General features: G+C 42.4%; 1 protein-coding gene across 4 annotated transcripts; it reads left to right on the top strand.

The window, feature by feature from the left end:
• The first annotated feature begins 1713 nt into the window (after nt 1-1713).
• Nucleotides 1714-22257, top strand: LOC133493207 (gastrula zinc finger protein XlCGF17.1-like). Of its 4 annotated transcripts, none has more exons than XM_061806288.1 (3): nt 1714-2030; nt 15402-15557; nt 20177-22257. In XM_061806288.1, exons 1-3 carry the CDS (start codon nt 1895-1897, stop codon nt 21073-21075), a joined length of 1191 nt encoding a protein of 396 aa, XP_061662272.1. In that variant the 5' UTR covers nt 1714-1894; the 3' UTR covers nt 21076-22257. The 4 variants fall into 4 exon arrangements, with proteins under 4 accessions (XP_061662272.1, XP_061662273.1, XP_061662274.1 ...); XM_061806289.1 differs by lacking the exon at nt 1714-2030 and adding an exon at nt 3054-3194 and having other exon boundaries at nt 20177-22256; XM_061806290.1 differs by lacking the exon at nt 1714-2030 and adding an exon at nt 3645-4400.
• Nucleotides 22258-24551: the final 2294 nt, after the last annotated feature.

The raw sequence follows: 24551 nt of genomic DNA, 5'->3' as shown, positions 1-24551 counted from the left end.
CCAAATTGCTTCCATACCTTCACGAGTATGTCATCAGGACCATCTGCCTTTCCAGTTTTTATCCTTTTTAGTGCCTTTCTAACGTCCCCCTTACTTATCATTGCCACTTCTTGGTCCTTCACACTTGCGTCTTCTACTCTTCCTTCTCTCTCATTTTCTTCATTCATCAACTTCTCAAAGTATTATTTCCATCTTTAACTGTAAACAAAATGATGAAAATAAATCATTCCATATTTACAAATAACCAATTGCTCACTTCATTCTGGCAAGTATCCTCAAGCTCTTAAAGTAGCTGCTGTTAAACCGCTTCTAAAAAACAGAGCACTGGAAGATTGCATTTTAGCAAGCAATAGACCCATCAAATATCCCTTTCACAGCCAAGATTCTTGAGAATGTTATTTTTCATCAACTCAGCAAATACTGTAGCTATCAAGCAGCATTTTGCTCTTATGCTCCGCACAAAAGGAATAAATTGCCAAAAGAGGTGATGCCACCCCCAAGTATGAATTGTTTTAAATCCAGATGGAAAACTCTGGCAAGCAGTTCAGGGTGGACCCCGCCTCCTGCGCGTTGACAGGTGGGATAGGCTCCAGCATTTCCGCAGCCTTTGTGAGAATAAGCGGCGAAGAAAATGGATGGTTGGATGGATGAATGGTTAAAGGGGTGTATTAGTAGTTTCAAAATCTCGATTATGACAGATTGGGGAGCACATACTGGAAGCTAATTGAGATCCTGTAGATTCTAGGCTTTGCCACCAAACTGCTCAATCAAATAATCTTATTTTATTTGATTTTTAAAACATTATAGCATTTTAGACTTGTGGAAAGAAATAGGAGTTGTGAGAGTTTTGTTGCAGTCTCTGACCAAGGATCCTGCTCCTCGTTGTGATGCAAACATTTGGTAAACTTTTGTAAATGGTCGGCTAAATGTGGATTAGAGACTGTGGCAGTGAAGAAACAACAGGAAGCAGAACTGGAGGTGGCAGAAATGAAGATGTTGGGGTTCTCGCTCGGAGTGACCAGGTTGGATAGGATTAGAAATGAGCTAATTAGAGGGACAGCCAAAGTTGGATGTTTTGGAGACAAGGTTTGAGAGAGCAGACTTCGATGGTTTGGAGATGTCCGTTCAAGAGAGTGAGTATATTGGTAGAAGGGTGCTGAAGATGGCATTCTCGAGGGGGGACATGTCAAAAGGCGAGAGTTTGTATATTGATAGAAGGGTGCTGAGGATGGAGTTACCAGGCAAAAGAGTGAGAGGAAGACCAAAGAGGAGGTTGATGGATGTTGTGACAGAAGACATCAGGGCAGTTAGTGTTAGAGAGGAAGATACAGGAGATAAGCTTAGATGGAAAAATATGACACGCTGTGGCGAAACCTAACGGGACAAGCTGAAAGGAAAAGAAGAAGACTATTGTTATCTCCAATTAAGTGTCACTAGTTGCCTCAATGGTTGTAAATTGTTTTGGGAACTCATTAAAGGGGGGTATGTTGTGTATTTTGGCATTATATAAGATACACATGTAGTGTATTTTGTGTAATGTATTCTGACATTATGTAAGAGAAATATTTGGTGTATTTTGGCATTATATTAGATAAAACCTGAGTGAGAAGAATTAAGGTCTGATCTTAGAAAGTAAGATCGACAACCTCCTGGTTCCAAATCTGCATTTATCTGTTTATCACACCCAAGTATGGAAGGCCCATGGACATCTCGGTGCAAGGAAAGGGGAAGGATTTGACAGGTGATGGAAACTCCACGGCAGGGCAAGGCAGGGAAGAACCCCTCTCTCCACACCCAGGGAGTCAGAGAGGGATTATTTATGAAACGGACAGGGGAACAGAAAAGGGACCATTTTTTTGCCGGGTTATCCGCAGTGATCTAAAAAAAAGACTGGATGGCTCTTTGGCCACCAAAACTAAACTCGCCATCCGCCATCTTAATACTCCCAAAACAACCATGCCGACCTGTGCAGCGACAGCGATTAACTATGTTAATCATCAGTTTCGTGGCTGTGAGAAAACATTCCACAGGTAAGTTAGAAAGATTTACTTTGTTTGTAAAGGGTTTCTTATTTTCTGATTATCTTAATTCACTCGAACAAAGTTTTTTTTTTAATGGTTGTTGTTCACTGTTCACTCTCTGCTTCACCATTATTGGCAGACGGTTTTCGCGAAAAAGCGATGTAGCTATTTTCCCAAACTTCATCAGTGGATAAGCAAGAAAACACATTTTCTGTGAAAAAATTGATGAATTTCAAAATACAGAACTCTGCAAATTGAATTTGAATTTCAAATTTGAGGAAACAAGTTTAAATTTTCTGTCTGAAATAGGACGTTGTACAGACAACAAATGAACAATGTGTTTAGCATGTATTTTCCCATTGCGAGTCCTTATTTTCAAAAATATACCTAACTTTTTTTTTATAACAAAAACTGCTTAGTATTAGCTATGTTATGATGATAGCGCTTCACACCGTATTTTGGTAAAAATTCACGTCACGGAACTCGATCCCCAATATTTCTTAGTAGTCATGGTGTTATATGTCTTACTTTGCACTTAGCCTCTTTTGGCTTACCAAGTCGAATTAAAAATCCTTCATGTTACCAGAACTGAAAAAATGTCAAAATACCACGACCAGTTTTAATTCTACATGCCAACCATAATCCAACCTGTAAACCATATCCTCCACACGTTTTGAGTGTACAACGGTGGCGGCCGAATGGCTTCAACCAATTGACATAACGCACGACGCGTATGTTTTTTTAAAATCAGTGTTTATCCGGACGAAATGCCTGCAGCTGTGACGCCTTTTCACAAAACTATTCAGGACCAAGCAAAACGACTTTGTTTTTCCAGGAACTGCGTTCTAAGGAACTCAGATGTTTGGCCATTCAGTGCTTCCGTTGTTCTTGTTCTCATGTTTTTGACTCATGGTGTTTTGCCATAAGAGTCGTTGCTTCTGTGGCACTCTCCGACCGAGGTTAGACAGACGTAGTGGTGAAAATGGAGGTGGCCGTCATCAAGCCGCCTGGAGAATCCTCACAAGGACTTAACAGACCTGTAGAGGGTCCGGTGGGTGGACTGACGTTTGAAGTATCTCTGCCGTCAAGGATCATGGAAGCTTCTCGGCCTAGTTTAGCTTGTCTCAAAGAGACACGTTTGTGATACTTTCCTGAGGACGGATAAAACGTGAGGTAAAGTTTTTTTTTTTCTTACTTTCTTTCAGCAACCTCCGTGTTTGGAGGGAATCACAATATCTAATATTAACACAAATATATTGGGAAAAACAACACACATTAGCTCCTACTTTCTATCACCTTTGTTTGAGGCAATGACGTATAATAAAAACTAGACTGCGTACTCGGAATCCATTGTCTGCGCCATGGTCAATTGACTCTGACTTCCGGTCAGGGCAAAACGCATGGTAAACATACATTGTTATGGAAAACGATGCGATAAATCAAAATACTTTGAATGTTTTGGATCCCCAGAGACATGATTATAGTCTAAACATTTGCAGCATGCCCAGGAAGATTTAAAAGAAACATTGACACATACATATGTCGTAGCAGGTACAGACCTTAAAAATATTCCCCATGCCAACTGCCACGCCCACCTCTCGTCTTCGTGTAGGAGGCATTTATTTCAATTAATATATTCCATAAATTACAAGGAATATTTCGGACAATTTTAAAATTACACAGCATCTCAAAACTTTCTACTTTGGCTTCAGACCAGACCTTTCCCACTCAGAGAAGAGGAAATCTCGTCCATTTTAAAACACATTGATCGGCTGCGTATGTACTGTATAATTTATAATTATGAGTGTACGTCTTGAAGGAGGGGGGATGGACGAGTGTAAAGTAAACTAGGAAAAGAGTGTGGCGGAGCAGCGGTCGTTGTTAGAGAAAGTTCCGTGTGCTGTGCAAAATGCCACAAACTGAATAACTGTATGTATACTTTCAATTTGCATTGAATTATTATTTTTGTGTGCAACGCAGAATATTTGCGAGACTGGATCAGCGGTACACAATTGCGCACGCTCATAGTTTAGTGGGACCAATGGCTGACGTTTTAATTTTTTTTAATTTATTTTTTTGCGGCACGCCATCCCGCAATCGACCAAGACTGCCTCGATCACAATCGATGCTTTGAGCACCCCTGCTATGAATCAAGAGGTTTCAAAGCATTGGAAGTTCATGCGAAACGACAAACGCGTCACACAATGAGAGGAAGCAAGGAAATTGAACTTTACCTTAGCTGCTACATTTGGATGTCAACCCAAGGCCAACAAACCCTATGGACTTCATCCCTTCTTTACGTCCACTATTCCCGGTATTGAGAGGCAAGATCCACAGAAACAACCAACCCCAGTTTCAGAGAGGGTAATCAATAACAAGGTGAGAGTTCAGAAGCAATTACTTGTAAAAATGTCTGTATTATTTACTGATAACAAAACATGACGTTAATAATGTCAAATTGATGCGTTTCAATCATTTACAAAAACAAGAAATTAAAAAGGTTTTTAATGGATACGATATACATGATATGAAAGCACGCTTGCATGCTGTGATGCAAATCTTTATTCAATTTACTTTCACTTCGAGTAGTTTACTGAGTTGAATTTTTAATTTTTGGGGGTAAAGACATGCACCTAAATAATAAACAATCAACAACTGTGTACAACAATGGTGTACATTTTGAAAATAGAATAGCAGTTATTTATAGATGTACTAGATATATTTCATTCATAATACAATTTGTAAAACTTGCACGGTAATATTGGTGATCATTCTTTGATCATGTTGATGATAATTGCATAGTATCTTTTTTTATGCAGCTGTGTATCTTTACCCAACACATTTCTATTTCTTTTTCTGTTTGATAAACTGTAGTAATTGATAATGCAATGTTTTTTTCCAGATTGTTTCCTTGTTCTGTCTTCTGCATGAATTGAAGAAAAGTGCATGTTGTATGGTTGCAAATTTTCCTGTCACAGGTTTTGAGATATTTCTGTTCCTTACTGTGATGTTATGTTGTTACCATAGCTATTATATGGAAATTTTCATTGCTTCTCCAGAGGTAGAAATAAAAATAGAATTATCTATTCTGTTACAGTGCCCCTCATCATGCCAATTACTTGAACACTGTGCTAACATTTGTAAAATGTTATAACTAACATTAATGCCGACAACAAAAAAGAAAAAAGACTGAAGTATAGGCATTTTTAGTCCACTAATTCCCTTTTGAATTGACTCTAACATGCTCAAGACACATTTAAATTATTTTTTTTAGCACATGTATCTTTTTACATTCCAGTGCATCCATGAAAACTGACGATAAACATTGACACGTTTTCAAATATTGTTGTAGTTTATACATAAATGAATTAATTCAACCTTTCATCAAAATATTTTAGGTACCTGTTCTCTGTGTTCCAGGCAATAGCATATGTTTCATATGATAATCCAACAAGTATTTTCTTTATTAAACTGTTAATTTGTCTTAAACTATTTTATATTTTCAAAGGTAAAAGCATACATTTGTTTCAGATTAATTGAAACTGAAAGTGACCGGAACAAATGTCTGTAACAGTCAAGATATCCCACAACAATGTTGTCTTTGAACCAGATAAAACAAGTGAGATACAATACATTCGGTTATTCAACGGTTATGGGAAGCATCACTAATTAACACTCCTTTCATTCCACTCTTGAGGCTTCACATATTAGTTGATATACCCGTCAAACGTCGATGGTAACACTATTCCATTTCCAGTGTGATTCATGATGTCATGAAAGAACATGGACCATAATTCCCGCAACGTTAGGTTTCTGTGAATATATTGATGTGATAAACATCCTTGCCATCTAGCATAAATGTGTATATATATGAGTGGGGTGAGGCACCAACTTAACAGTATAGTTCTCGATACCGAAGTGTCCATTACTTTTCTCAAGGCGTACAATCATCTCATGCGTTGCATAATCACCCACTCCACTTCAGCTCGTATATGTCTTCGTAGATACACGTTAGCAGATTACATAGTGATAGCAATATTATTATAATAACCAACAGAATCAGAGGGGGCACCAAAGTCCTCCTAGGAGTGACTGACATCCCTGAAAAGATGTCCCACCAGTGATGGGCTGAGGACTGTTGTACTATTTTAGCAGCATGTTGTACCCGTCCGCTGGCTACTAATGTGGACACCATGAGCTTGGAGATGTTAGACGTATGTGACTGTATAATTTTCTGAACTTCAGTGGATTGTTCCAATGCGCATTTGAAACGCTCCAGTGAGAGGTTCCAGGGATTCTTTAGTACATCCCATTGTACTTGTGTCAGCCGATTAGACACAGAGTAATTCGTCAAACGATACGTCTGGTTTCCCCAATGCCATAGGTGCACATTATATAAGCAACCAACGAAAGGAACCGATGGTACTTGTGAATTATTTTGCATTGTTGCCACACATAGAGCGTGTGGTCCGATTTGCCACAACATCTCCCTTTGTGGCTCCCTCGTCCAGTCACAAAGTACAGCCTCTGAGTCGGTTAAACATGGATTGCTGTGTCCCTGTTGTAATGTACACGCCATTCCTCTGTCTGTTTCGTCACACATTTTCATCTCATAGGTCGTATTAGTTCCCACATCCATCCACTCTCCATCCGGATGTAAAAAACAAAATCCTGTGGCAGTAATCACCGGTAATACTTGATACTTACATATCGTTTTGACAGTAGACACATTTTACTGAGTCCAATACCCAGCACAATATGTACTGTTGCATTTTGTTTGCTCCGAGTGTAACTGTAACCAAAGTTTGCTACTAATATTCCAAACCCGTCTCCATTCGTGATAATTTTCCATTGTCATTATTCTCTGGAATCGCTCTTTTTGTGCTTCCGCATGTATCATTTGCAATGCACAGGTTGTCCAATTACCTATATGTGATAGATTCTTTAACGCATCATATGTTTCATTCCATAATTTTAACTCCCATGTAAATGCCTTTTTCGAAACATCTGTGTTTTCCAATTGCCCTATCATAGCTTTTGGAAGCCATACCCCTACTTGATGTATAGCCTCTGATGCATGTTGCCCTGTGTTAGATAACATTGTTCTGGTTACTTCGTTATCTGCAGCATTAGCTACACCAAACAGTGTTCCCGTTCCTCCTAAGAGAGTATCATACCAAGCTCTACGTCTTCGTGTAGAGTATGGTATATCGGGGAATTTTATTTCCCAGTACACTCGGGTTTTAACCCTGGCTTGTGCCATGTGTGTACAGGTATCTAATACTGGTGCTATGTGTGTTCTTATAGCATTAGGTTTCCCAGGTAACACCCATATTATATACAAAAATGTGTTCCGTCCCGAGATTTCAGCGCTGTTAAAAAAAAAACAGAGTTTCCTTTACGGTAATTGTCCACCTCGTCCAGTTGTGCTCATTGCAGGTCTCGGTCGTCCTGTTGTAGTGGCACATGGGGACTACTGAAGTAACGGTTAAGTTGCATCCTTGTTCCACCACCGGAATGTCCTTCCCTCCAAGGCACCTTTTGCACTTCCACATCTGACAATTGCTGGTGACGTTTACCACGTCGCAAGCTCGTTAAGATGGACAGGTGTAGTCTCCTTGAGTACGGTCCTGGGTACTGCTTTTCCAGCTTATGTGGAGCCGCTGGACCTGCTCCAATTTGTCACCCTCCGTCATTGCGCAGCAGAGTTGGACCATGGCACCAAGGACAAGGATACGCGTGACCCAGCAGACGACACTGTCACCTCTTGGGCCCTCGGTCTTCCCTGGTCCGGCCATGGCGCCTCTCCGATGATGGTCTTCCAATCAGCAAATACCACCACGGCATCTGTGTTACGACAAATAGTGCATACTACAAACATGTGATTAGTTCTCTCTTGTATAACATTTTGACACCGGTACATTTACCCATTTTTCCTCTCCAGGATATAAGACGCTCACAGGAGCATCTTGCCCTTGAGCTATAATTTCTGCTGCTCGGGGAGGACCGTCTGGCTGTTTTACCCAAACTTTTGCCCCTGCCAAATCAGTGGAGCCAAATCCTCCCTCCCGTCTGGTGGTTATCATCACAGGTTTAGGTATTTCTTTTACCTTGGTTACAAGGCAAGGCTTCACTATCAATTGAGCAATTTTGTCCCCTCTTTCCACTGTAAGGGGCTGTTCTGCTAATAATTTGCATACCACTCCAATTTCTCTTTGATAGTCCGCATCAATTACTCCGGCTTGAATTGTTAACCCTTTTAGTGATAACCCACTTCGTGGTTGAATGTGTCCATATGTCCCTGGTGGACATTGGAGCCCCAATCCTGTTTTCACTATTTGGATTTCGTTGGGGACCAGAGTGATGTTTGTGAGGATTTTCAAATCCAATCCCGCTGAGCCTGGAATAACTCGTACGGGAATTTCAGCTTGAGGATCAATTTTCCACATTTTAATTTCCCCATTGGAATTTTGTACCGGTTCCCCCATTATCATTCGTATTAGGGGCGTTATTCCCGACCCAAGCGGTCTCTTATTAATCTGATTCACCGCCTCAGGTAAGTCTTTGCACCATTTGTCCAGCGTTCTGTTTCGAGATAGCTTTTTCAATGTTTCCTTAAGAATTCCATTCATTCGCTCTATTAGCCCAGCAGCCTGTGGATAATAGGGAATGTGATAGATCCATTCTACATGGTGAGTCTTTGCCCACTCTTTAGACTCCTTTTTCCCCTATTTTAATTCGCTCAGACACATACCATTTCCATTTGATAATACTAGCTTCCTGTGCGGTTCCTATTCTATGTGTCGTCGGGTTACCTTTAACCCATGTCAAAATCGGTATATGTGTTCTCATTAACACCTCATGGCCCACCGTTTGAGCCTCAGTTTCAACCAATGCCCTTCTTCTTCTTCTTTCTTTTCCTTTCGGCTTGTCCCGTTAGGGGTCGCCACAGCGTGTCATCTTTTGCCATCTTAGCCTATCTCCTGCATCTTCCTCTCTAACCCCAACTGCCCTCATGTCTTCCCTCACCACATCCATAAACCTTCTCTTTGGTCTTCCTCTCGCTCTTTTGCCTGGGAGCTCCATCCTCAGCATCCTTCTACCAATATACTCACTCTCTCGCCTCTGAACATGTCCAAACCATCGAAGTCTGCTCTCTCGAATCTTGTCTCCAAAACATCCAGCTTTGGCTGTCCCTCGAATGAGCTCATTTCTAATCCTATCCAACCTGGTCACTCCGAGCGAGAACCTCAACATCTTCATTTCTGCCACCTCCAGTTCAGCTTCCTGTTGTTTCTTCAGTGCCACCGTCTCTAATCCGTACATCATGGCCGGCCTCACCACTGTTTTGTAAACTTTGCCCTTCATCCGAGCAGACACTCTTCTGTCACATAACACACCAGACACCTTTCGCCAGCTGTTCCAACCTGTTTGGACCCGTTTCTTCACTTCCTGACCACACTCTCCATTGCTCTGTATTGTTGACCCCAAGTATTTGAAGTCGTCCACCCTCGCTATCTCTTCTCCCTGAAGCCTTACTCTTCCCCCTCTACTTTTCTCATTCACGCACATATATTCTGTTTTACTTCGGCTAATCTTCATTCCTCTCCTTTCCAGTGCATGTCTCCATCTTTCCAATTGTTCCTCTGCGTGCTCCCTGCTTTCACTGCATATGACAATATCATCTGCGAACATCATGGTCCAAGGGGATTCCAGTCTAACCTCATCTGTCAGCCTATCCATTACCACTGCAAACAGGAAGGGGCTCAGAGCTGATCCCTGATGCAGTCCCACCTCCACCTTAAATTCCTCTGTCACACCTAAGGCACACCTCACCATTTTTCTGCTGCCATCATACATGTCCTGTACTATTTTGACATACTTCTCTGCCACACCAAACTTACGCATGCAGTACCACAGTTCCTCTCTTGGTACTCTGTCATAGGCTTTCTCTAGATCCACAAAGACACAATGTAGCTCCTTCTGACCTTCTCTGTACTTTTCCACGAGCATCCTCAAGGCAAATAATGCATCTGTGGTACTCTTTCTAGGCATGAAACCATACTGTTGCTCGCAGATACTTACTTCTGTCCTGAGTCTAGCCTCCACTACTCTTTCCCATAACTTCATTGTGTGGCTCATCAACTTTATTCCTCTATAGTTCCCACAGCTCTGAACATCCCCTTTGTTCTTAAAAATGGGAACTAGAACACTTTTCCTCCATTCTTCAGGCATCTTTTCACCCGCTAGTATTCTGTTGAATAAGTTGGTCAAAAACTCCACAGCCATCTCTCCAAATTGCTTCCATACCTCTACCGGTATGTCATCAGGACCAACTGCCTTTCCATTTTTCATCCTTTTGTAGTGCCTTTCTGACTTCCCCCTTAGTAATCATTTCCACTTCCTGGTCCTTCACTCTTGCCTCTTCAGCTCTTCCTTCTCTCTCATTTTCTTCATTCATCAACTTCTCAAAGTATTCTTTCCATCTATTTAGCACACTACCGGCACCAGTCAACACATTTCCATCTCTATCCTTAATCACCCTAACCTTCTGCACATCCTTCCCATCTCTATCCCTCTGTCTGGCCAACCTGTAGAGATCCTTTTCTCCTTCTTTCGTGTCCAACCTGGTGTACATGTCTTCATATGCCTCTTGTTTAGCCTTTGCCACCTCTACCTTTGCCCTACGTCGCATCTCGATGTACTTCTTTCGCCTCTCCTCAGTCCTCTCAGTATCCCACTTCTTCTTCGCTCATCTCTTTCCTTGTATGACTCCCTGTATTTTGGGGTTCCACCACCAAGTCTCCTTCTCCCCTTTCCTACCAGATGACACACCAAGTACTCTCCTGCCTGTCTCTCTGATCACCTTGGCTGTCGTCGTCCAGTCTTCCGGGAGCTTCGGTTGTCCATCGAGAGCCTGTCTCACCTCTTTCCGGAAGGCCGCACAACATTCTTCCTTTCTCAGCTTCCCCCACATGGTTCTCTGCTCTACCTTTGTCTTCTTAATCTTCCTACCCACCACCAGAATCATCCTACATACTACCATCCTATGCTGTCGAGCTACACTCTCCCCTACCACTACTTTACAGTCAGTAACCTCCTTCAGATTACATCGTCTGCACAAAATATAATCTACCTGCGTGGTTCTACCTCCGCTCTTGTAGGTCACTATATGTTCCTCCCTCTTCTGGAAATAAGTGTTCACTACAGCCATCTCCATCCTTTTTGCAAAGTCCACCACCATCTGCCCTTCAAAGTTCCTTTCCTGGATGCCGTACTTACCAATCACTTCTTCATCGCCCCTGTTTCCTTTACCAATATGTCCATTACAATCTGCACCAATCACAACTCTCTCCCTGTCTGGGATGCTCAGAACTACTCCATCTAGTTCCTTCCAGAATTTCTCTTTCAACTCTAGGTCACATCCTACCTGTGGTGCATAGCCGCTAACCACATTATACATAACACCCTCAATTTCAAATTTTAGTCTCATCACTCGATTTGATACTCTTTTCACCTCCAAGACATTCTTAGCCAGCTCTTCCTTTAAAATAACCCCTACTCCATTTCTCTTCCCATCTACTCCGTAGTAGAATAATTTAAACCCTGCTCCCAAAATTCTAGCCTTACTACCTTTCCACCTGCTCTCTTGGATGCACAGAATATCAACCTTTCTCCTAATCATCATGTCAACCAACTCCTGTGCTTTTCCTGTCATAGTCCCAACATTCAAAGTCCCTACACTCAGTTGTAGGCTCTGTGCATTCCTCTTTTTCTTCTGACGCTGGATCCGGTTTCCTCCTCTTCTTTGTCTTCGACCCACAGTAGCTGAATTTCCACCGACGCCCTGCAGGTTAGCAGTGCCGGGGGTGGGCGTTGTTAACGCGGGCCACGACCGATCCGGTATGGGATTCTTTAGATGAACGCTCATATTTGTTTGGCACAGTTTTTACGCCGGATCCCCTTCCTGACGCAACCCTCCGCATTTATCCGGGCTTGGGACCGGCCTACAGATTGCACTGGTTTGTGCCCCCATAGGGCTGCATTAGTTTCAACCAATGCCCAATAGCATGCTAATAGCTGCTTTTCAAAAGGTGTGTACCTTAGGCCTGCTTCTGGTAGCTTTCTCGACCAGAATCCCAAGGGTTTACGAATCCTATCTTGCTTTTGCCACAAACTCCAGTTAGCGTATTCATTTAACGCCGACACCTGCAATTCTACCGGTCCCGATTTCATTTTTCCCAGTGACACTGCTTGCTGTATCGCTTCCTTCGCCATATCAAATGATCGCTGTTGTTCTTCTCCCCAACTAAAGTATCATTATTTCTTTAGGAACTTTGAGCTTTTCCAGGTGCTCTGCTACCACCCGGTGGCAGATTGTGGGACTATGTAAATAACCCTGTGGTAGTCTGGTAAACGTGTAGTGGCGCCCTTCCCAGGTAAACGCAAATTGATTCATCCTATCCTCAGGAATAGGAATAGTGAAAAATGCGTTAGCCAAATCTATGACCCCATACCACGTTCCGGGATGATGTTGCACTCGTTCTATAATTGTCACTGCGTCGGGCACCGCGGAAGTCAATGCAGGTGTGTGTTTATTCAATCCTCTGTAGTCTACTGTCATCCTCCCAGAGTTATCTGATTTCCTGACTGGCCACAACGGATTGTTCTAGTTTGTCGTCACTGTTTTCAATACACCAGCTTCTAAATATTCTTTAATGGTCGCCGAAATTTCTTCCTGTCCTCCAGGTATCCGGTATTGCTTTTGACTAACTACCTGTGTAGCTTGTGGTATCGGAAAAGGTGGCATTTTTACTTTACCCACCCATATTGCATGTATTTTCTGTGGATTTACTCCGAATTCAAATCTCCCGGCTGTCAAATAAAGTGTCATTCCGGCTCATATGTCCATGCCCACTATCCACTCTGGGGTAGGGGTTATAATCACCATATATGTTTTTTAGGCATATTTCCTATTTTCAAAGGTAACTTTACATGTTTTCCATAAATCACTTTTCCTCCTAGTCCTGTTAATGTTACTAGGGGTCTTTTCATTTTCTCTGGATTTCCATAAATTATTGAGCCCTCCGCCCCGGTATCTACTAACGCTGTTACTGTTTGAACTGATTTATCCCAATAAATTTCCATATCATATACTTCAAAAGACACAGTCGTAGTTAACAAAAAGGAACCGATTCATCCTTTGTAAAACTGTACATGCAAAACTAGTGCACATTATTCAGAAGATATGACAAGCATACAATATAGTATTTGGATAGCTTTTTCGGTAAACAAAGATCTTTGTCACGTTAAGTCTATTGAAACACTTGTAGAAAGGCAACACATGCGTACAAACACATCCATGCACGATAGAAAGGCAACACCCGCGCGCGCACATGCGTACAAAACACATACACGCACGATAAGAGTATGGTTGTAAGCAGTATTATGTGCAAAAGTGAACATTCATTCATTTCCTATACTGCGTTATCCTCACTGTTTAATGCACTGATCTAAAAAAACAAAAACAAACAAAAAAAAAAAAAAACTGGATGGCTCATTGGCCACCAAAACTGTCGTCTCCATCCGCCATCTTGATACTCCCAAAACAACCATGCCGACCTGTGTATAATCTTCTCTAGTCATGAACAATTCTGGCTCTTAGCCTCAATAACTGGCATATTTATTTCGACCAAATGCAAGTTCTCAAAACACAGTTGACATTGTGTGAAATCAATCATACGAGCCTCTTACCTATGCCGAGAAGGTGGAGAGCCGATCACCCAGGTAGAGGTCCGCTTGTCAACCAGCTGGGCGTCCGTACGAAACCCGCAGCAGACTCTACCTGTTTGTACTCTGCATCTCTCTATTATACTTTTCAGTTGCGTGCGAGAGAAAGGGCGGGTGGCCTACCCGTCCCACCTGGCGCCGCAACGATTGTTTCCTGATTTACTATTGACACCTAAGTGTGTCCTTCAGGCTCTGAAAAACATCTTACGCAGCGATAACTGTGAAGACATCCCACAACAATGTTCGTCTTTGGTATGCATGCGAACAAGATAGTTAAACGGTCCAGACGTCTTGACCAGAAAAACAAGTGATGCGAAAAACAAGTGAGTGATACGAAAAACAAGTGAGTGTATGCATGCGATTAAGATAGTGAAAAACAAGTGAGTGAAAAACAACTTATATAACCATGGTTGCACAATACATTCGGGTATTCAACAGTTATGGGAAGCATCACTAATTAACACTCCTCTCACCCCCCTAAAGCCAGCACCGCACAGATGTGATGAGCCGCGATGGCTCATCTCCACCGCAGAAGTGGATCGGACAGGATGCGGTTTGCTCGTGATCAGATATCATCTGAATATGGCTCGAAACAATAGTGTAATATTGCCCCGGTAACTTCACTCGGTTGTGTGGTGTTGTCCTTTTCGAAAAGAGCTTCGGTGTCAGAAGGAGTGTCGGAAAAATCCGAATATCTCTGTTGTTCGGCTTCCATAGTAGCAGGCACTGCGCGTTTTCAATGGCGGAAGTGACGGTGACGTAAAGGACCGAGGACGCGACTAATATGGCGACCACTTGGATGTCGAGGGACACTCAATTGCGCAACTTTGTGCATGGATGACGCATCTCCGCACACTTTTTTTTTTTCCTGTGTAGACATTGAAATGAATACTGTTATATGTATTTTTCATTATAATATCTATTTTAGAATGTTTATGGGGATGACAGTCCCACTTTAAGCTTCAAGTTCAAGTCTACATTCTCATGAAGGTTAAACTGAAACACACATACTGGCTAAAAGTTACTTCGTTGCGACCGCCTGGACAGTTTTGACAGCCAACAGCGCAACAAGAATTAACCTTAACACCAAAAAAGCTCAACCTAACATAGTCCAACTAAATTTGATGGTTTTATGTTTCACAATGTACAATTGTCAGGATGTCAACTCTCAATTGAAAAAGTAAACAAAGCAATGTTTTGCCCTGACCGAAAGTTGAAGGCGAATTACCGCGTGAAAGGGGCCTGTGCACGGTCTAGTTTTTATTGTATGTCATTGGTCTGAGGTCTTGAAATAATATAACATTCGTTTTCTCAATCATTATTTTTAGTCTAATCTGAATTGTGAATCATTTTGATTGAACAATGTAATGTTTCAACAATTGATTTATTTTTTGCTCACACAAGCTCTTCAATGTCTTTTTTTTCCTTCTTTTTTTACAATGCAGTTTCACGTGTTACTGTTTACATGTTGTTGACTTTGGTACCTTGCCATTTGAACTAATGTACTTTTTAACTCACAGTGTCCAAATCTTGATATATTTGGTTCACATGTATGATTTGCACTTGCTTTTCTCATCCTTCCAACATAAGGCGGAAAGTGTTGTGAACATCCTGTGAAAATGTGTGCAAGGAGGACTGCAGCATATGAGGAGGAAGTTTGGGGAACGAAAGAAGAGAAGGCGCCACTCAGTGAACAACTGGACGCTGTGTTCAGTCTGCAACCTCGAATTGTCCTACACAGAGTAGGTTGGTTCACTTTTGCGTGCATTTTAACTTTGATTCTGTAATGTGTACAGTATGGGTCTGTGGCAATGGCGGAGCGATGTGGTTGCCACTGGCATCCAAAAGGGGGCTGGGTACCAGTGACTGCCAACCCCTGAATCAATCAATTAAAGGTCAGATGACAGATGATACGGGATCATTTAATATTCAAATTGGCATTGTTTGTCGTACATAAATGGAACTTCCAGCAAGTTTTCAACTCCAGTTTAGCTAAAAAGGAGAGTTTTATTACACGTTTTGAGCACTCACAAATATACCCGAATCTCAATACACCAGTGTGGGGTTACACTGTCCATTGCAAGGACAACCAGAAGTAATGTTGCAATTGACAAACAGTGTGCTACATTCTATACACAATGGGGAACAACATGTTGGAATATGAGGAGGAGGAGGAGGATTTCAACTTTTAACTGAACTTGGCATCGTCAAACCATACATGTCTGAATCAATCAGGAGGTCGGAACCTGACAATGATGACTGGCTGCCAAGTAGCAGGTGTACAACAGAAAAAGATAGGCTACAAGTTCAATGTGACGGTATGTCAAAAAGGTCTTTTCGTACAGACATGTCTTGAAATAATGGGGTGCCATTATTTTTTCGCATGACTATATACTATGTTTCAGTGACATGACAAAAGCTTTTAGATAGTATGCAATGTTCCTTGACAGTAATCTTTCGTTTTTCGCGGTTAATTGGGAACACAACCACCCACGAAAACTAAAAAACCGCAAAGTAGCGGGGGATGTATGTTTATGTGGGTACCAGAACATTTAAAATATGTTAACAGTATTTGTACTTTGCATGTTTGAGACAAAAAGTATTTCAGAATCAGCTTTAATGGCCAAGTGTGTTATATTCTAACCCCTAATCCTACACATAAGGAATTTTTCACTGGCAGTTGGTGCTGCCCTGGAATGACATTCGGAGCAAACAACAAGGAATGATAACATCGCAGCAAGAACAAAGAGCAAGAGACATTTCTGTGAAAGGAACTATTCCTTAAAGACGTGCAAGATGTAAAATCTATATAGATAAGTGTGTTAACAATGTCAAATGTGCAAAGGGAGCAGTTTAAAGTGATGAATCGTGCAGAGTGGCCATCACAAAGCCCTGATGTGAATCCCATAAAATAATTTGTGGGGAGATCATAAAAGGGTATTGTGAGCAACGCAATTCACAAACATGTTACACTAGTTTTGTCATGAGGAATGGGACAGGATTCTACCAGAGTACTGTTAGAAAGTTGTGGAAGGCTAAGGGTACATTATACTCCTACGATCGTGGCACCCAACAAAGCCCGCATTGCTTCATGTGGCCGACGGATTTCCCCGCGCAGCAGCTCTGCAACTTGTCAGTAGCCTACCGCACATATCTCAAAAAATGTTGCTCAACGGCAATAACTGTGGAGCTCATTTCTCGTGATTGGCCCGTTTATTCACATGCAGTGATAACGTACTTACTGTTCGTCCTGGCTCCACATTAGCACCTACACTACTCCCTTCGCGATCTATTTTACAGCATAATTAATACGTCTGGTAATTTCGGTCCATTTGTTCAAGAAGACATGCTTACACAGTCGCCATTGTGTTTGCTTTGTTCCTTATCATCAAAATGCAAGTAAAAACTGCAACTGCACAAAAGGAACTGTTCAAAATGTGCTGATAAAAATTGTGCATGTCTGTTGCGCTCTAAAATAAACTAAGCGGAGAACCACAGTGACATCAGCATGGTTACTGCATGCGTGAGTACAATGAAACCTTTCCGCAAAACATGAGCCAAGTCATGCAGTTCAAAGGAAATGCTACCTGAGACTAAAAAATGTATGGAAACTTTTGACTAACCAACACTGTGGATAGTGGGGATGGGATGCTGCTGACTTTCACTTGGAATAGTGTCTTTTGAGAGAATACTTCGAGCTCCTCAATTTCACCTTCCTATGACGAATCAGAGTGTGGGTTCTTCTGAGGCGGGCTCTCCTATCTATTGGGTTATGGTCTTCAACGTGTTTAAAAAAATTCCTTGCTGGCAAGGCCTCGAGAGTGAATGAGATTTGCTCGGAGTTCCTAATGGCTCAGGATGTTGTAGGGCTGTCCTGGTTGAAACGCCTCTGCAGCATCCTGTGGCCATTGTGGACAGTGCCTCTAGATTGGTAGACTGGGGTCTGACTGGGTTTACAAAGGATGGTTGTGTTCCAACTACAGGGGTATCACACTCCTAGGACTTCCTGGTAAAGTCTGTCCAGGGACGCTGGAGAGGAGGATCCATCCAGAAATTGTATCTCAGATTCATGAAGCGCAATGTGGTTTTCGTCCTGACCGTGGAATAGTGGATCAGCTCTTCACCCTTGTCAGAGTCCTCGGGGACGCATGGAAGTTCGTTAAACCACTCTGTTTGGTGGACTTTGAGAAGGTTTTCTGGAAGGTTCTCTGGGAGTATGGCGTAACAAACCACCTGATATGGGATCTTTGGTCCCTGTACGATCGGTGTTGGAGTTTAGTCCGCACTGCCCTCAGAGATCCATCCATCTATCCATCTTCTAAAGCTTTTCAGGGCCGGGTTGCGAGGGCAGTAGCTTGTGCAGGTTTTCCCCAGCCACTTACTCCAGCTCTTCGGGAGGGATCCCGAGGCGTTCCCAGGCTAGTCGAGACATATAATCTCGACAGCATGTCCTTTGTTGTCCTCAGGGTCTCTTTCCAGTGGGATGTGCCTGGAAATCCAGGGAGGTGTCTGGGAGACATCTGAATCAGATGCACCAGCCACTGCATTTGGCTCCTCTCAATGCGGAGGAGCAGCGGCTCTACACTGATCCCCCCTCGGATGACCAAGTTTCAATAAGCCTCAGCCCGGACACCCTGCGGAGTAAACTCATTTCAAACGCTTGTATCCAGAATCAGCTCATGACCATAGGTGAGGGTAGAAACGTAAATCGATTGGTAAATTGAGAGCTTCCTCTTTCGCCTTAGCTCTCTTGAGCACATTGGTAGAACGGTGCTGAGGATGGAGCTGTTGGGCGAAAGAGCCAGAAGAAGACTAAAGAAAAAGGTTAATGGATGTTGTGAGGGAAAACATGAGGGCAGTTTGTGTTCGAAAGGAAGATACAGAAGATAGGCTGATATGGAAAAAGATGACACGCTGTGGCGACCCCTAACAAGACAAGTCGAAAGGAAAAGAAGATCTTTTGCTGTTTTTTTCCTTTTTGCACTTCCCAGCAACCGTTACTGTGAGCTCCTCCCAGCTGACCGAGCTTCTAAATCTATCTTTAGGGAGAGCCTAGATACCCTGCAGAGGAAGCTCGTTTTGGACGCTTGTATCAGCGATCTTGTTCTTTTGGTCATGATCGTGACTTTAGATCAGGGTAGGAACATAGATCGACCAGTAAATTGAGATCTTAGCCTTTCGACTTAGCTCCCTCTTTACCACAACGGACAGAAACAAAGTCCGCATCACTGCAGACTCTGCATTGATCTGCCTGTCGATCTTCCACTCTGTTTTTCCCTCACTCGTGCACTAGACCCCATGATACTTTAACTCCTGCACTTGGGAGAGTATCTCATCTCCGACCTCGAGAGGGCACGGCACCCTTTTCCCGATAGGACCACTGTCTGATTTAGAGGTGCTGATTCTCATCCTAGCCACTGAACACTCTTGTTGCGAATCGCTGTGAGCATTGGAAATCACACCTTGATGAAGCCAACAGAACCATATCATCTGAAAAGATCAGAGAGGTGATGCTGAGGCCACCAAACCAGACCCCCCTCATGCCTAGGTTGCATCTACAAATTCTGTTCACAAAAGGTATGAACAAAATCGGTGACAAGGGACAGCCGAGGCGGAGTCCAATTCTCACTGGAAACGTGTCCGACTTATTGCCGGCAATGCGGATCAAATTCTGACACCAGTCGTAAAAGAACTGAACAGCCCATATCAGGGGGTTCAATACCCCATACTCCCAAAGAACCTCCCCACCCCCACTGGACTCTCCAAGGGACACGGTGGAATACTTTCTCCAAGTCCACAAAACTCATTGAAACTGGTTGGGTGAACTCCCGTGCAGCCTCGAGGATCCTGCTAAGGGTGTAGAGGTAGTCTACTGTTCCACGGCCAGGATGAAATCACATACCTCCTTAATCTGAGTTTTGACTTCTTGATGGACCCTCCTCTCCAGCACCCATGAATAGACCTTACCAAGGAGGCTGAGGAGTGCGGTCCCCCTATTGCTGGAACACACCCTTCGGCCCCCCTTCTAAAAAAGGGGGAGCCCCAAATCAGTCTGCCAATCCAGTGGCACTGTCCACGATGTCCATGCGATGTTGCAGAGGCGTGTCAACCAGGAAAGCCCCACAACATCCAAACCCTTTAGGAACTACGGGCGAACCTCATCCAGCGAGCAGTGTAAACTCCTGCCCCTCCTCCTGAATGTTTGTCCTCCCTCACTAAATAAGTCATTCCATCAGTAGCTATCTGCCACAATTGTGAGTTACTTTGTAAAAACAACAGCCCATTTCCATGACTGCAATATGCAGTTGCATATTGTAAACTAATGACATTTGACCTATTTGTGTTTGTCTTCTTTTGTCTTGCAGACGTCAGTGAAAATCTTCATCCAGAGAGGCAGCAGACAGTGTCCCATAACATCAAAGAAGAAGAGGGGGAAGAGGTTCAACACATCAAAGAGGAGGAGGAAGTGTTCCTACACGTGAAAGAAGAAAAGGAGGAACTCATCCCGGTTCCATCCACTGGTGTCCATTTGAATAGTAAAAATGAAGGTCAAAGTGAGATTAGACGAGGGGCGGCGCCTCCAAGCAGGAACAGCTCAAGTGATGGAGTTTACTGTGAAGAATCACAAACAGACAATGATGATGAACACTCGGATGGTGATAAGACTTGTCACACTGCCAGGAAAAGCTGGAAATGTTCTCAGTGTCGGAAAACCTTTGCTTCTAAGAGCAATTTTAAAAAACACTTGAAAATACACACTGGAGAGAAGCCATTTCTCTGCTCAGTTTGTGGTCAAAGATTCACACAAAAGGGAAACTTAAAAACACACACAAGAACCCATACTAATGAGAAACCTTTTTCCTGCTCAGTTTGTGGTCAAAGATTTACTAAGAAGGGAAACCTAAAAAGACACACAAGAGCACACACTGGTGAAAAACCTTTTTCCTGCTCATTTTGTCGTCAAAGATTCACTCAGAAGGGACATTTAAAAATACACACAAGGACCCACACGGGTGAGAAACCTTTTTTCTGCTCAATTTGTGGCCAAAGATTTTCTGTGAAAGAAAACTTAAAAACACACACAAGAACACACACAGGTGAAAAACCTTTTTTCTGCACAATTTGTGGTCAAAGATTCACTCAGAATGGAAACTTAAAAATACACACAAAAACACACACTGGTGAGAAGCCTTTTTGTGGTCAAAGATATTCTATCTACAGTCGTGTTCAAAATGGTAGCAGCCCTATGTGGCTAACCAGATAAATCCACACTTTCAGTATGTTTTTTATTGCTACATGTCAAAACAAGTTACCAGCAGGTGCAGTTGATGCTCAGAAAACCAACAAGACCCAGCTTTCGCGATATATACACTCTTAAAGCTGTGCAATTGGCAATTTGTTCAAGGGGGGGGGGGGTGTTAAAAAATAATCTGCGGTTGACTTCACAAACATAACAAACATTTTTTACAATTTTTTTTTGGTTTCTAGAATCTACCAATCCTTTGAATCACTGTACTAATATTTAGTTGTATGACCACAGTTTTTTTTTTTTTTATTACTGCTTCATATCTGCGTTTCATTTCAGCTGTTGTTCCACTCCTGGATTCCTGAATGACATTCCACAATTCCTTTACATTTCGTGGTTTTGCTTTAGAAATAGGATTTTTTTATGTCGCTCCACAAACTTTTGATCTGAACAATGTGTTGAACGATCCATTTTCCTCAGGATTTCAAGGAGAAATGCATGTTTAACAGGTGTTGGCTTCATCCTTAAAAAAGGGCCACCTATTTCATGCCTGTTTTTCACAAAATTGATGACCTCACTACTTTATTTTTTTTTTTAACTTACCCCTTTCAACAAATTGCCCCATTGCAGAGCCTTAAATGTATATCACGAATGCTGGGTCTTGGTTTTCTGAGAATCTACTGCACCTATTGGTAACTTATTTGACATGTGAGCAATAAATATACAAAAATGTAGATAATCTGGTTACTCACATTGGACTGCTATTATTTTGAACACTACTATAAGTACTCTGAAAATAAGCAAGTTTAATTTTGCTGAGAAAAATAATGCAAAATCAGGCAGCACGGTGGGGCAACGAGTTAGAGCATTGGCCTCACAGTTCTGGGGTTCAAATCCTGGATCCGCCTATGTGTAGTTTGTATCTTCTCCTCATGCCACGTGTGTTTTCTCTGGTTACTCTGGTTTCCTCCCACATCCCGAAAACATACAACATAATTGGAGACTTTCAATTGCCCCTAGGTGTGTGCGACTGTTGTCTGTCTCTATGTGACATGTAACTGATACAAATGAATAGGCTACTATTGCTTGAGTGTAATAAATCAAACTCATATTAATTCATGAAAAATGTATTCAAATGCACCCTCCCTGAATAATAAAACTAGCCTTTTGAAAAGGTTAAGTATAAAACAATCTAAATTACATTTTTACAGTTTCTGTGCATTATTCTCTTTTCTTTAGTTTTCTACAAATGCAAAGTCAGAATCAGCTTTAATGGTCAAGTATTTAACAACACAAAAATAATTTTTCTCCGGCAGTTGGTGCTGCCGGGTACAACATTCATGTTGAGAACAAACAAACAAGAACGAAGAACAATAGACATTCAATTAATAGGGAACTATTCCTTGTAAGAGTCACACTTGTGCAAAGATGCAGTCTTCTACCTTTTCAAGCAATTAGTGTGTGTACCACAATATGTTAAGCTTATACAGAAGTAAGTTTCTTTTGGCTTGTGCCTTTCAGGGTTGCCATAGCGTGTAACCCTAACCCTTCCTGAAGCAACCCTTGTCAGGGAGTAGAGGAGTGCCCTTAAAAATTTTGTGGTTTACCGTTATAGACCAGTGCAATGACAATTGCGATTATCAACAGTAAATTAAACAGTAATTACTAATACTGTGTCCCAACAAGTGTGCAAGGCAGAAGATAATCGGTTCGCTGATCAAGAATTTAATGACTTAATTGCAAAGAACTGCCCGCTTTTGTCCTAGTTCGAGGGCATGCCAGTCTTCACGGATGGGTAGTTTGGTGCCGGCAATCCATTCAGTGGTTTTGATTGTCCGTTGCAGTCGTCATTTTGTGTTTTTCTTGTGCCAACCTCAAACCAGACTGTGATGGAGGTACAGAGTACTGATTCGATGACCGCTGTGTATAACTGAGCAGATCTTGTGGCAAGCCGTGTTTCCTCAGTAGCAGCAAGAAGTAAATCCTTTGCTATGCTTTTTTGAGTTGATGTCAGTCTCCCACTTCAAGTCCTGTGAGACTGTAATTCTCAAGAACTTGAAGGTCTTGACGTTTGACAAGACATTTCGACAGTGTGAGAGGCAGCTGTGATAAAGGATGCCTTCTAACAGGGTTCGCACGTGGCCCTAAAAACACCTACATTTCCAAAGGTGCATTTAGGGGCTCCTAAAAGTCCTTAAAAATCCGCGAAAACCGCTCAAGCCCCTAAAAAGGCCATAAATTAAAAAAGATCAAAGGGAGGACCTCTACCACCAAAATTCTCCCCACCAAAAAAATCTTCTATTTTAAAAAAAATAGCAATCCATCTGGCGTCCAAAACAGCCAGAAATTGTCAACGGAAGTCACCGTGTTGACAACTAGTCGGCATCTTGACGATATTCCATTGTTTGTTTCCGTGAGTAGGCATTTCACTTCGTCTTCGTTACGATCCAACTTGTATCATGGGGAAGTGCATTTTTCAAGATGCTTGAGTTGAAGGTAAGGAGTTTGGGAGCTGGGTTCGTCGAGATCCAAAAGATCGGCACATGTTTTACTGCCATCTGTGCAAGCAGAGTTACCAGCTTGAAAAGATGGGCGTCAAAGCGCTGGAGTCGCACCGGAAAAACAGGAGATACGCTGATTTGGCAAAGACTCTATCATCTTCCGTTGGTATGAATCTGTTTCTAAAATATCAAGATAGTGAAGCATCAACTTCAGGCAGTTGTACTAGCAGTGCATGCGCACCTACAGTTGTGCAGTGATCGACTTCAACCAGCCAGAAGTCAGGCTTTATGAACGTAGTTCAATACACGAAGACTGACTCGTTAAAAGGCAGAGATTGTGTGGACTTTAAAAGTGATCTGCAGCCATTACAGTTGCAAATCTTGTGAAAATAATTCGAAAGTGTTACCAGTCATGTTCCCAGACAGTGACATTGCTAAAAACTGCCTCTGTGGGGAAAGGAAGACTTTGTACCTGGCTACATTTGGCATCGCTGCCCACTTTTCATCACTCATGCCTCAAAGCCAAAAAAGCCAGAATAGAGACTGACATATCTACGCTTATTGAGAAGGCTGACAGGCTGTGTGAGGAGGCAAAAGAAAAGAGGAATCTGAGGTTTATCACCGAGGCCAATGCACTCGGAGGCAGAGCAAAAGACAAGAGAAACACTTTGGCACCTCTGCAGCAACAAATAGAGGAGGCACTGGGTAGGCTCAAGGAGCTAGAGTAGGGGTGCTGAAACAGACATCAGTAGAAGACATTTGTGTATATAGTTGCAATTGTAGTTAGAATCTGTTTTTTCCTTAGACTGTTGTCTGAAGACATTGACAACGGTCATATCAATGAGAACTACCACAAGGGGCGACAGGTGATCACTGTCACAGGTACTGAGGTACCGGAACATTTGATGAACCAAGAACGGTTGATGGCACCATTGGGTGAGTCTTTTTTCCTTATTTTTGATTTCCAACGATGGCCCTAAATTTTTTGTGTCG

Source organism: Syngnathoides biaculeatus, chromosome 20 (assembly GCF_019802595.1).
Source record: "Syngnathoides biaculeatus isolate LvHL_M chromosome 20, ASM1980259v1, whole genome shotgun sequence".
Lineage (NCBI taxonomy): Eukaryota > Metazoa > Chordata > Actinopteri > Syngnathiformes > Syngnathidae > Syngnathoides > Syngnathoides biaculeatus.
This window is presented reverse-complemented; position numbering and strand designations above follow the sequence as displayed.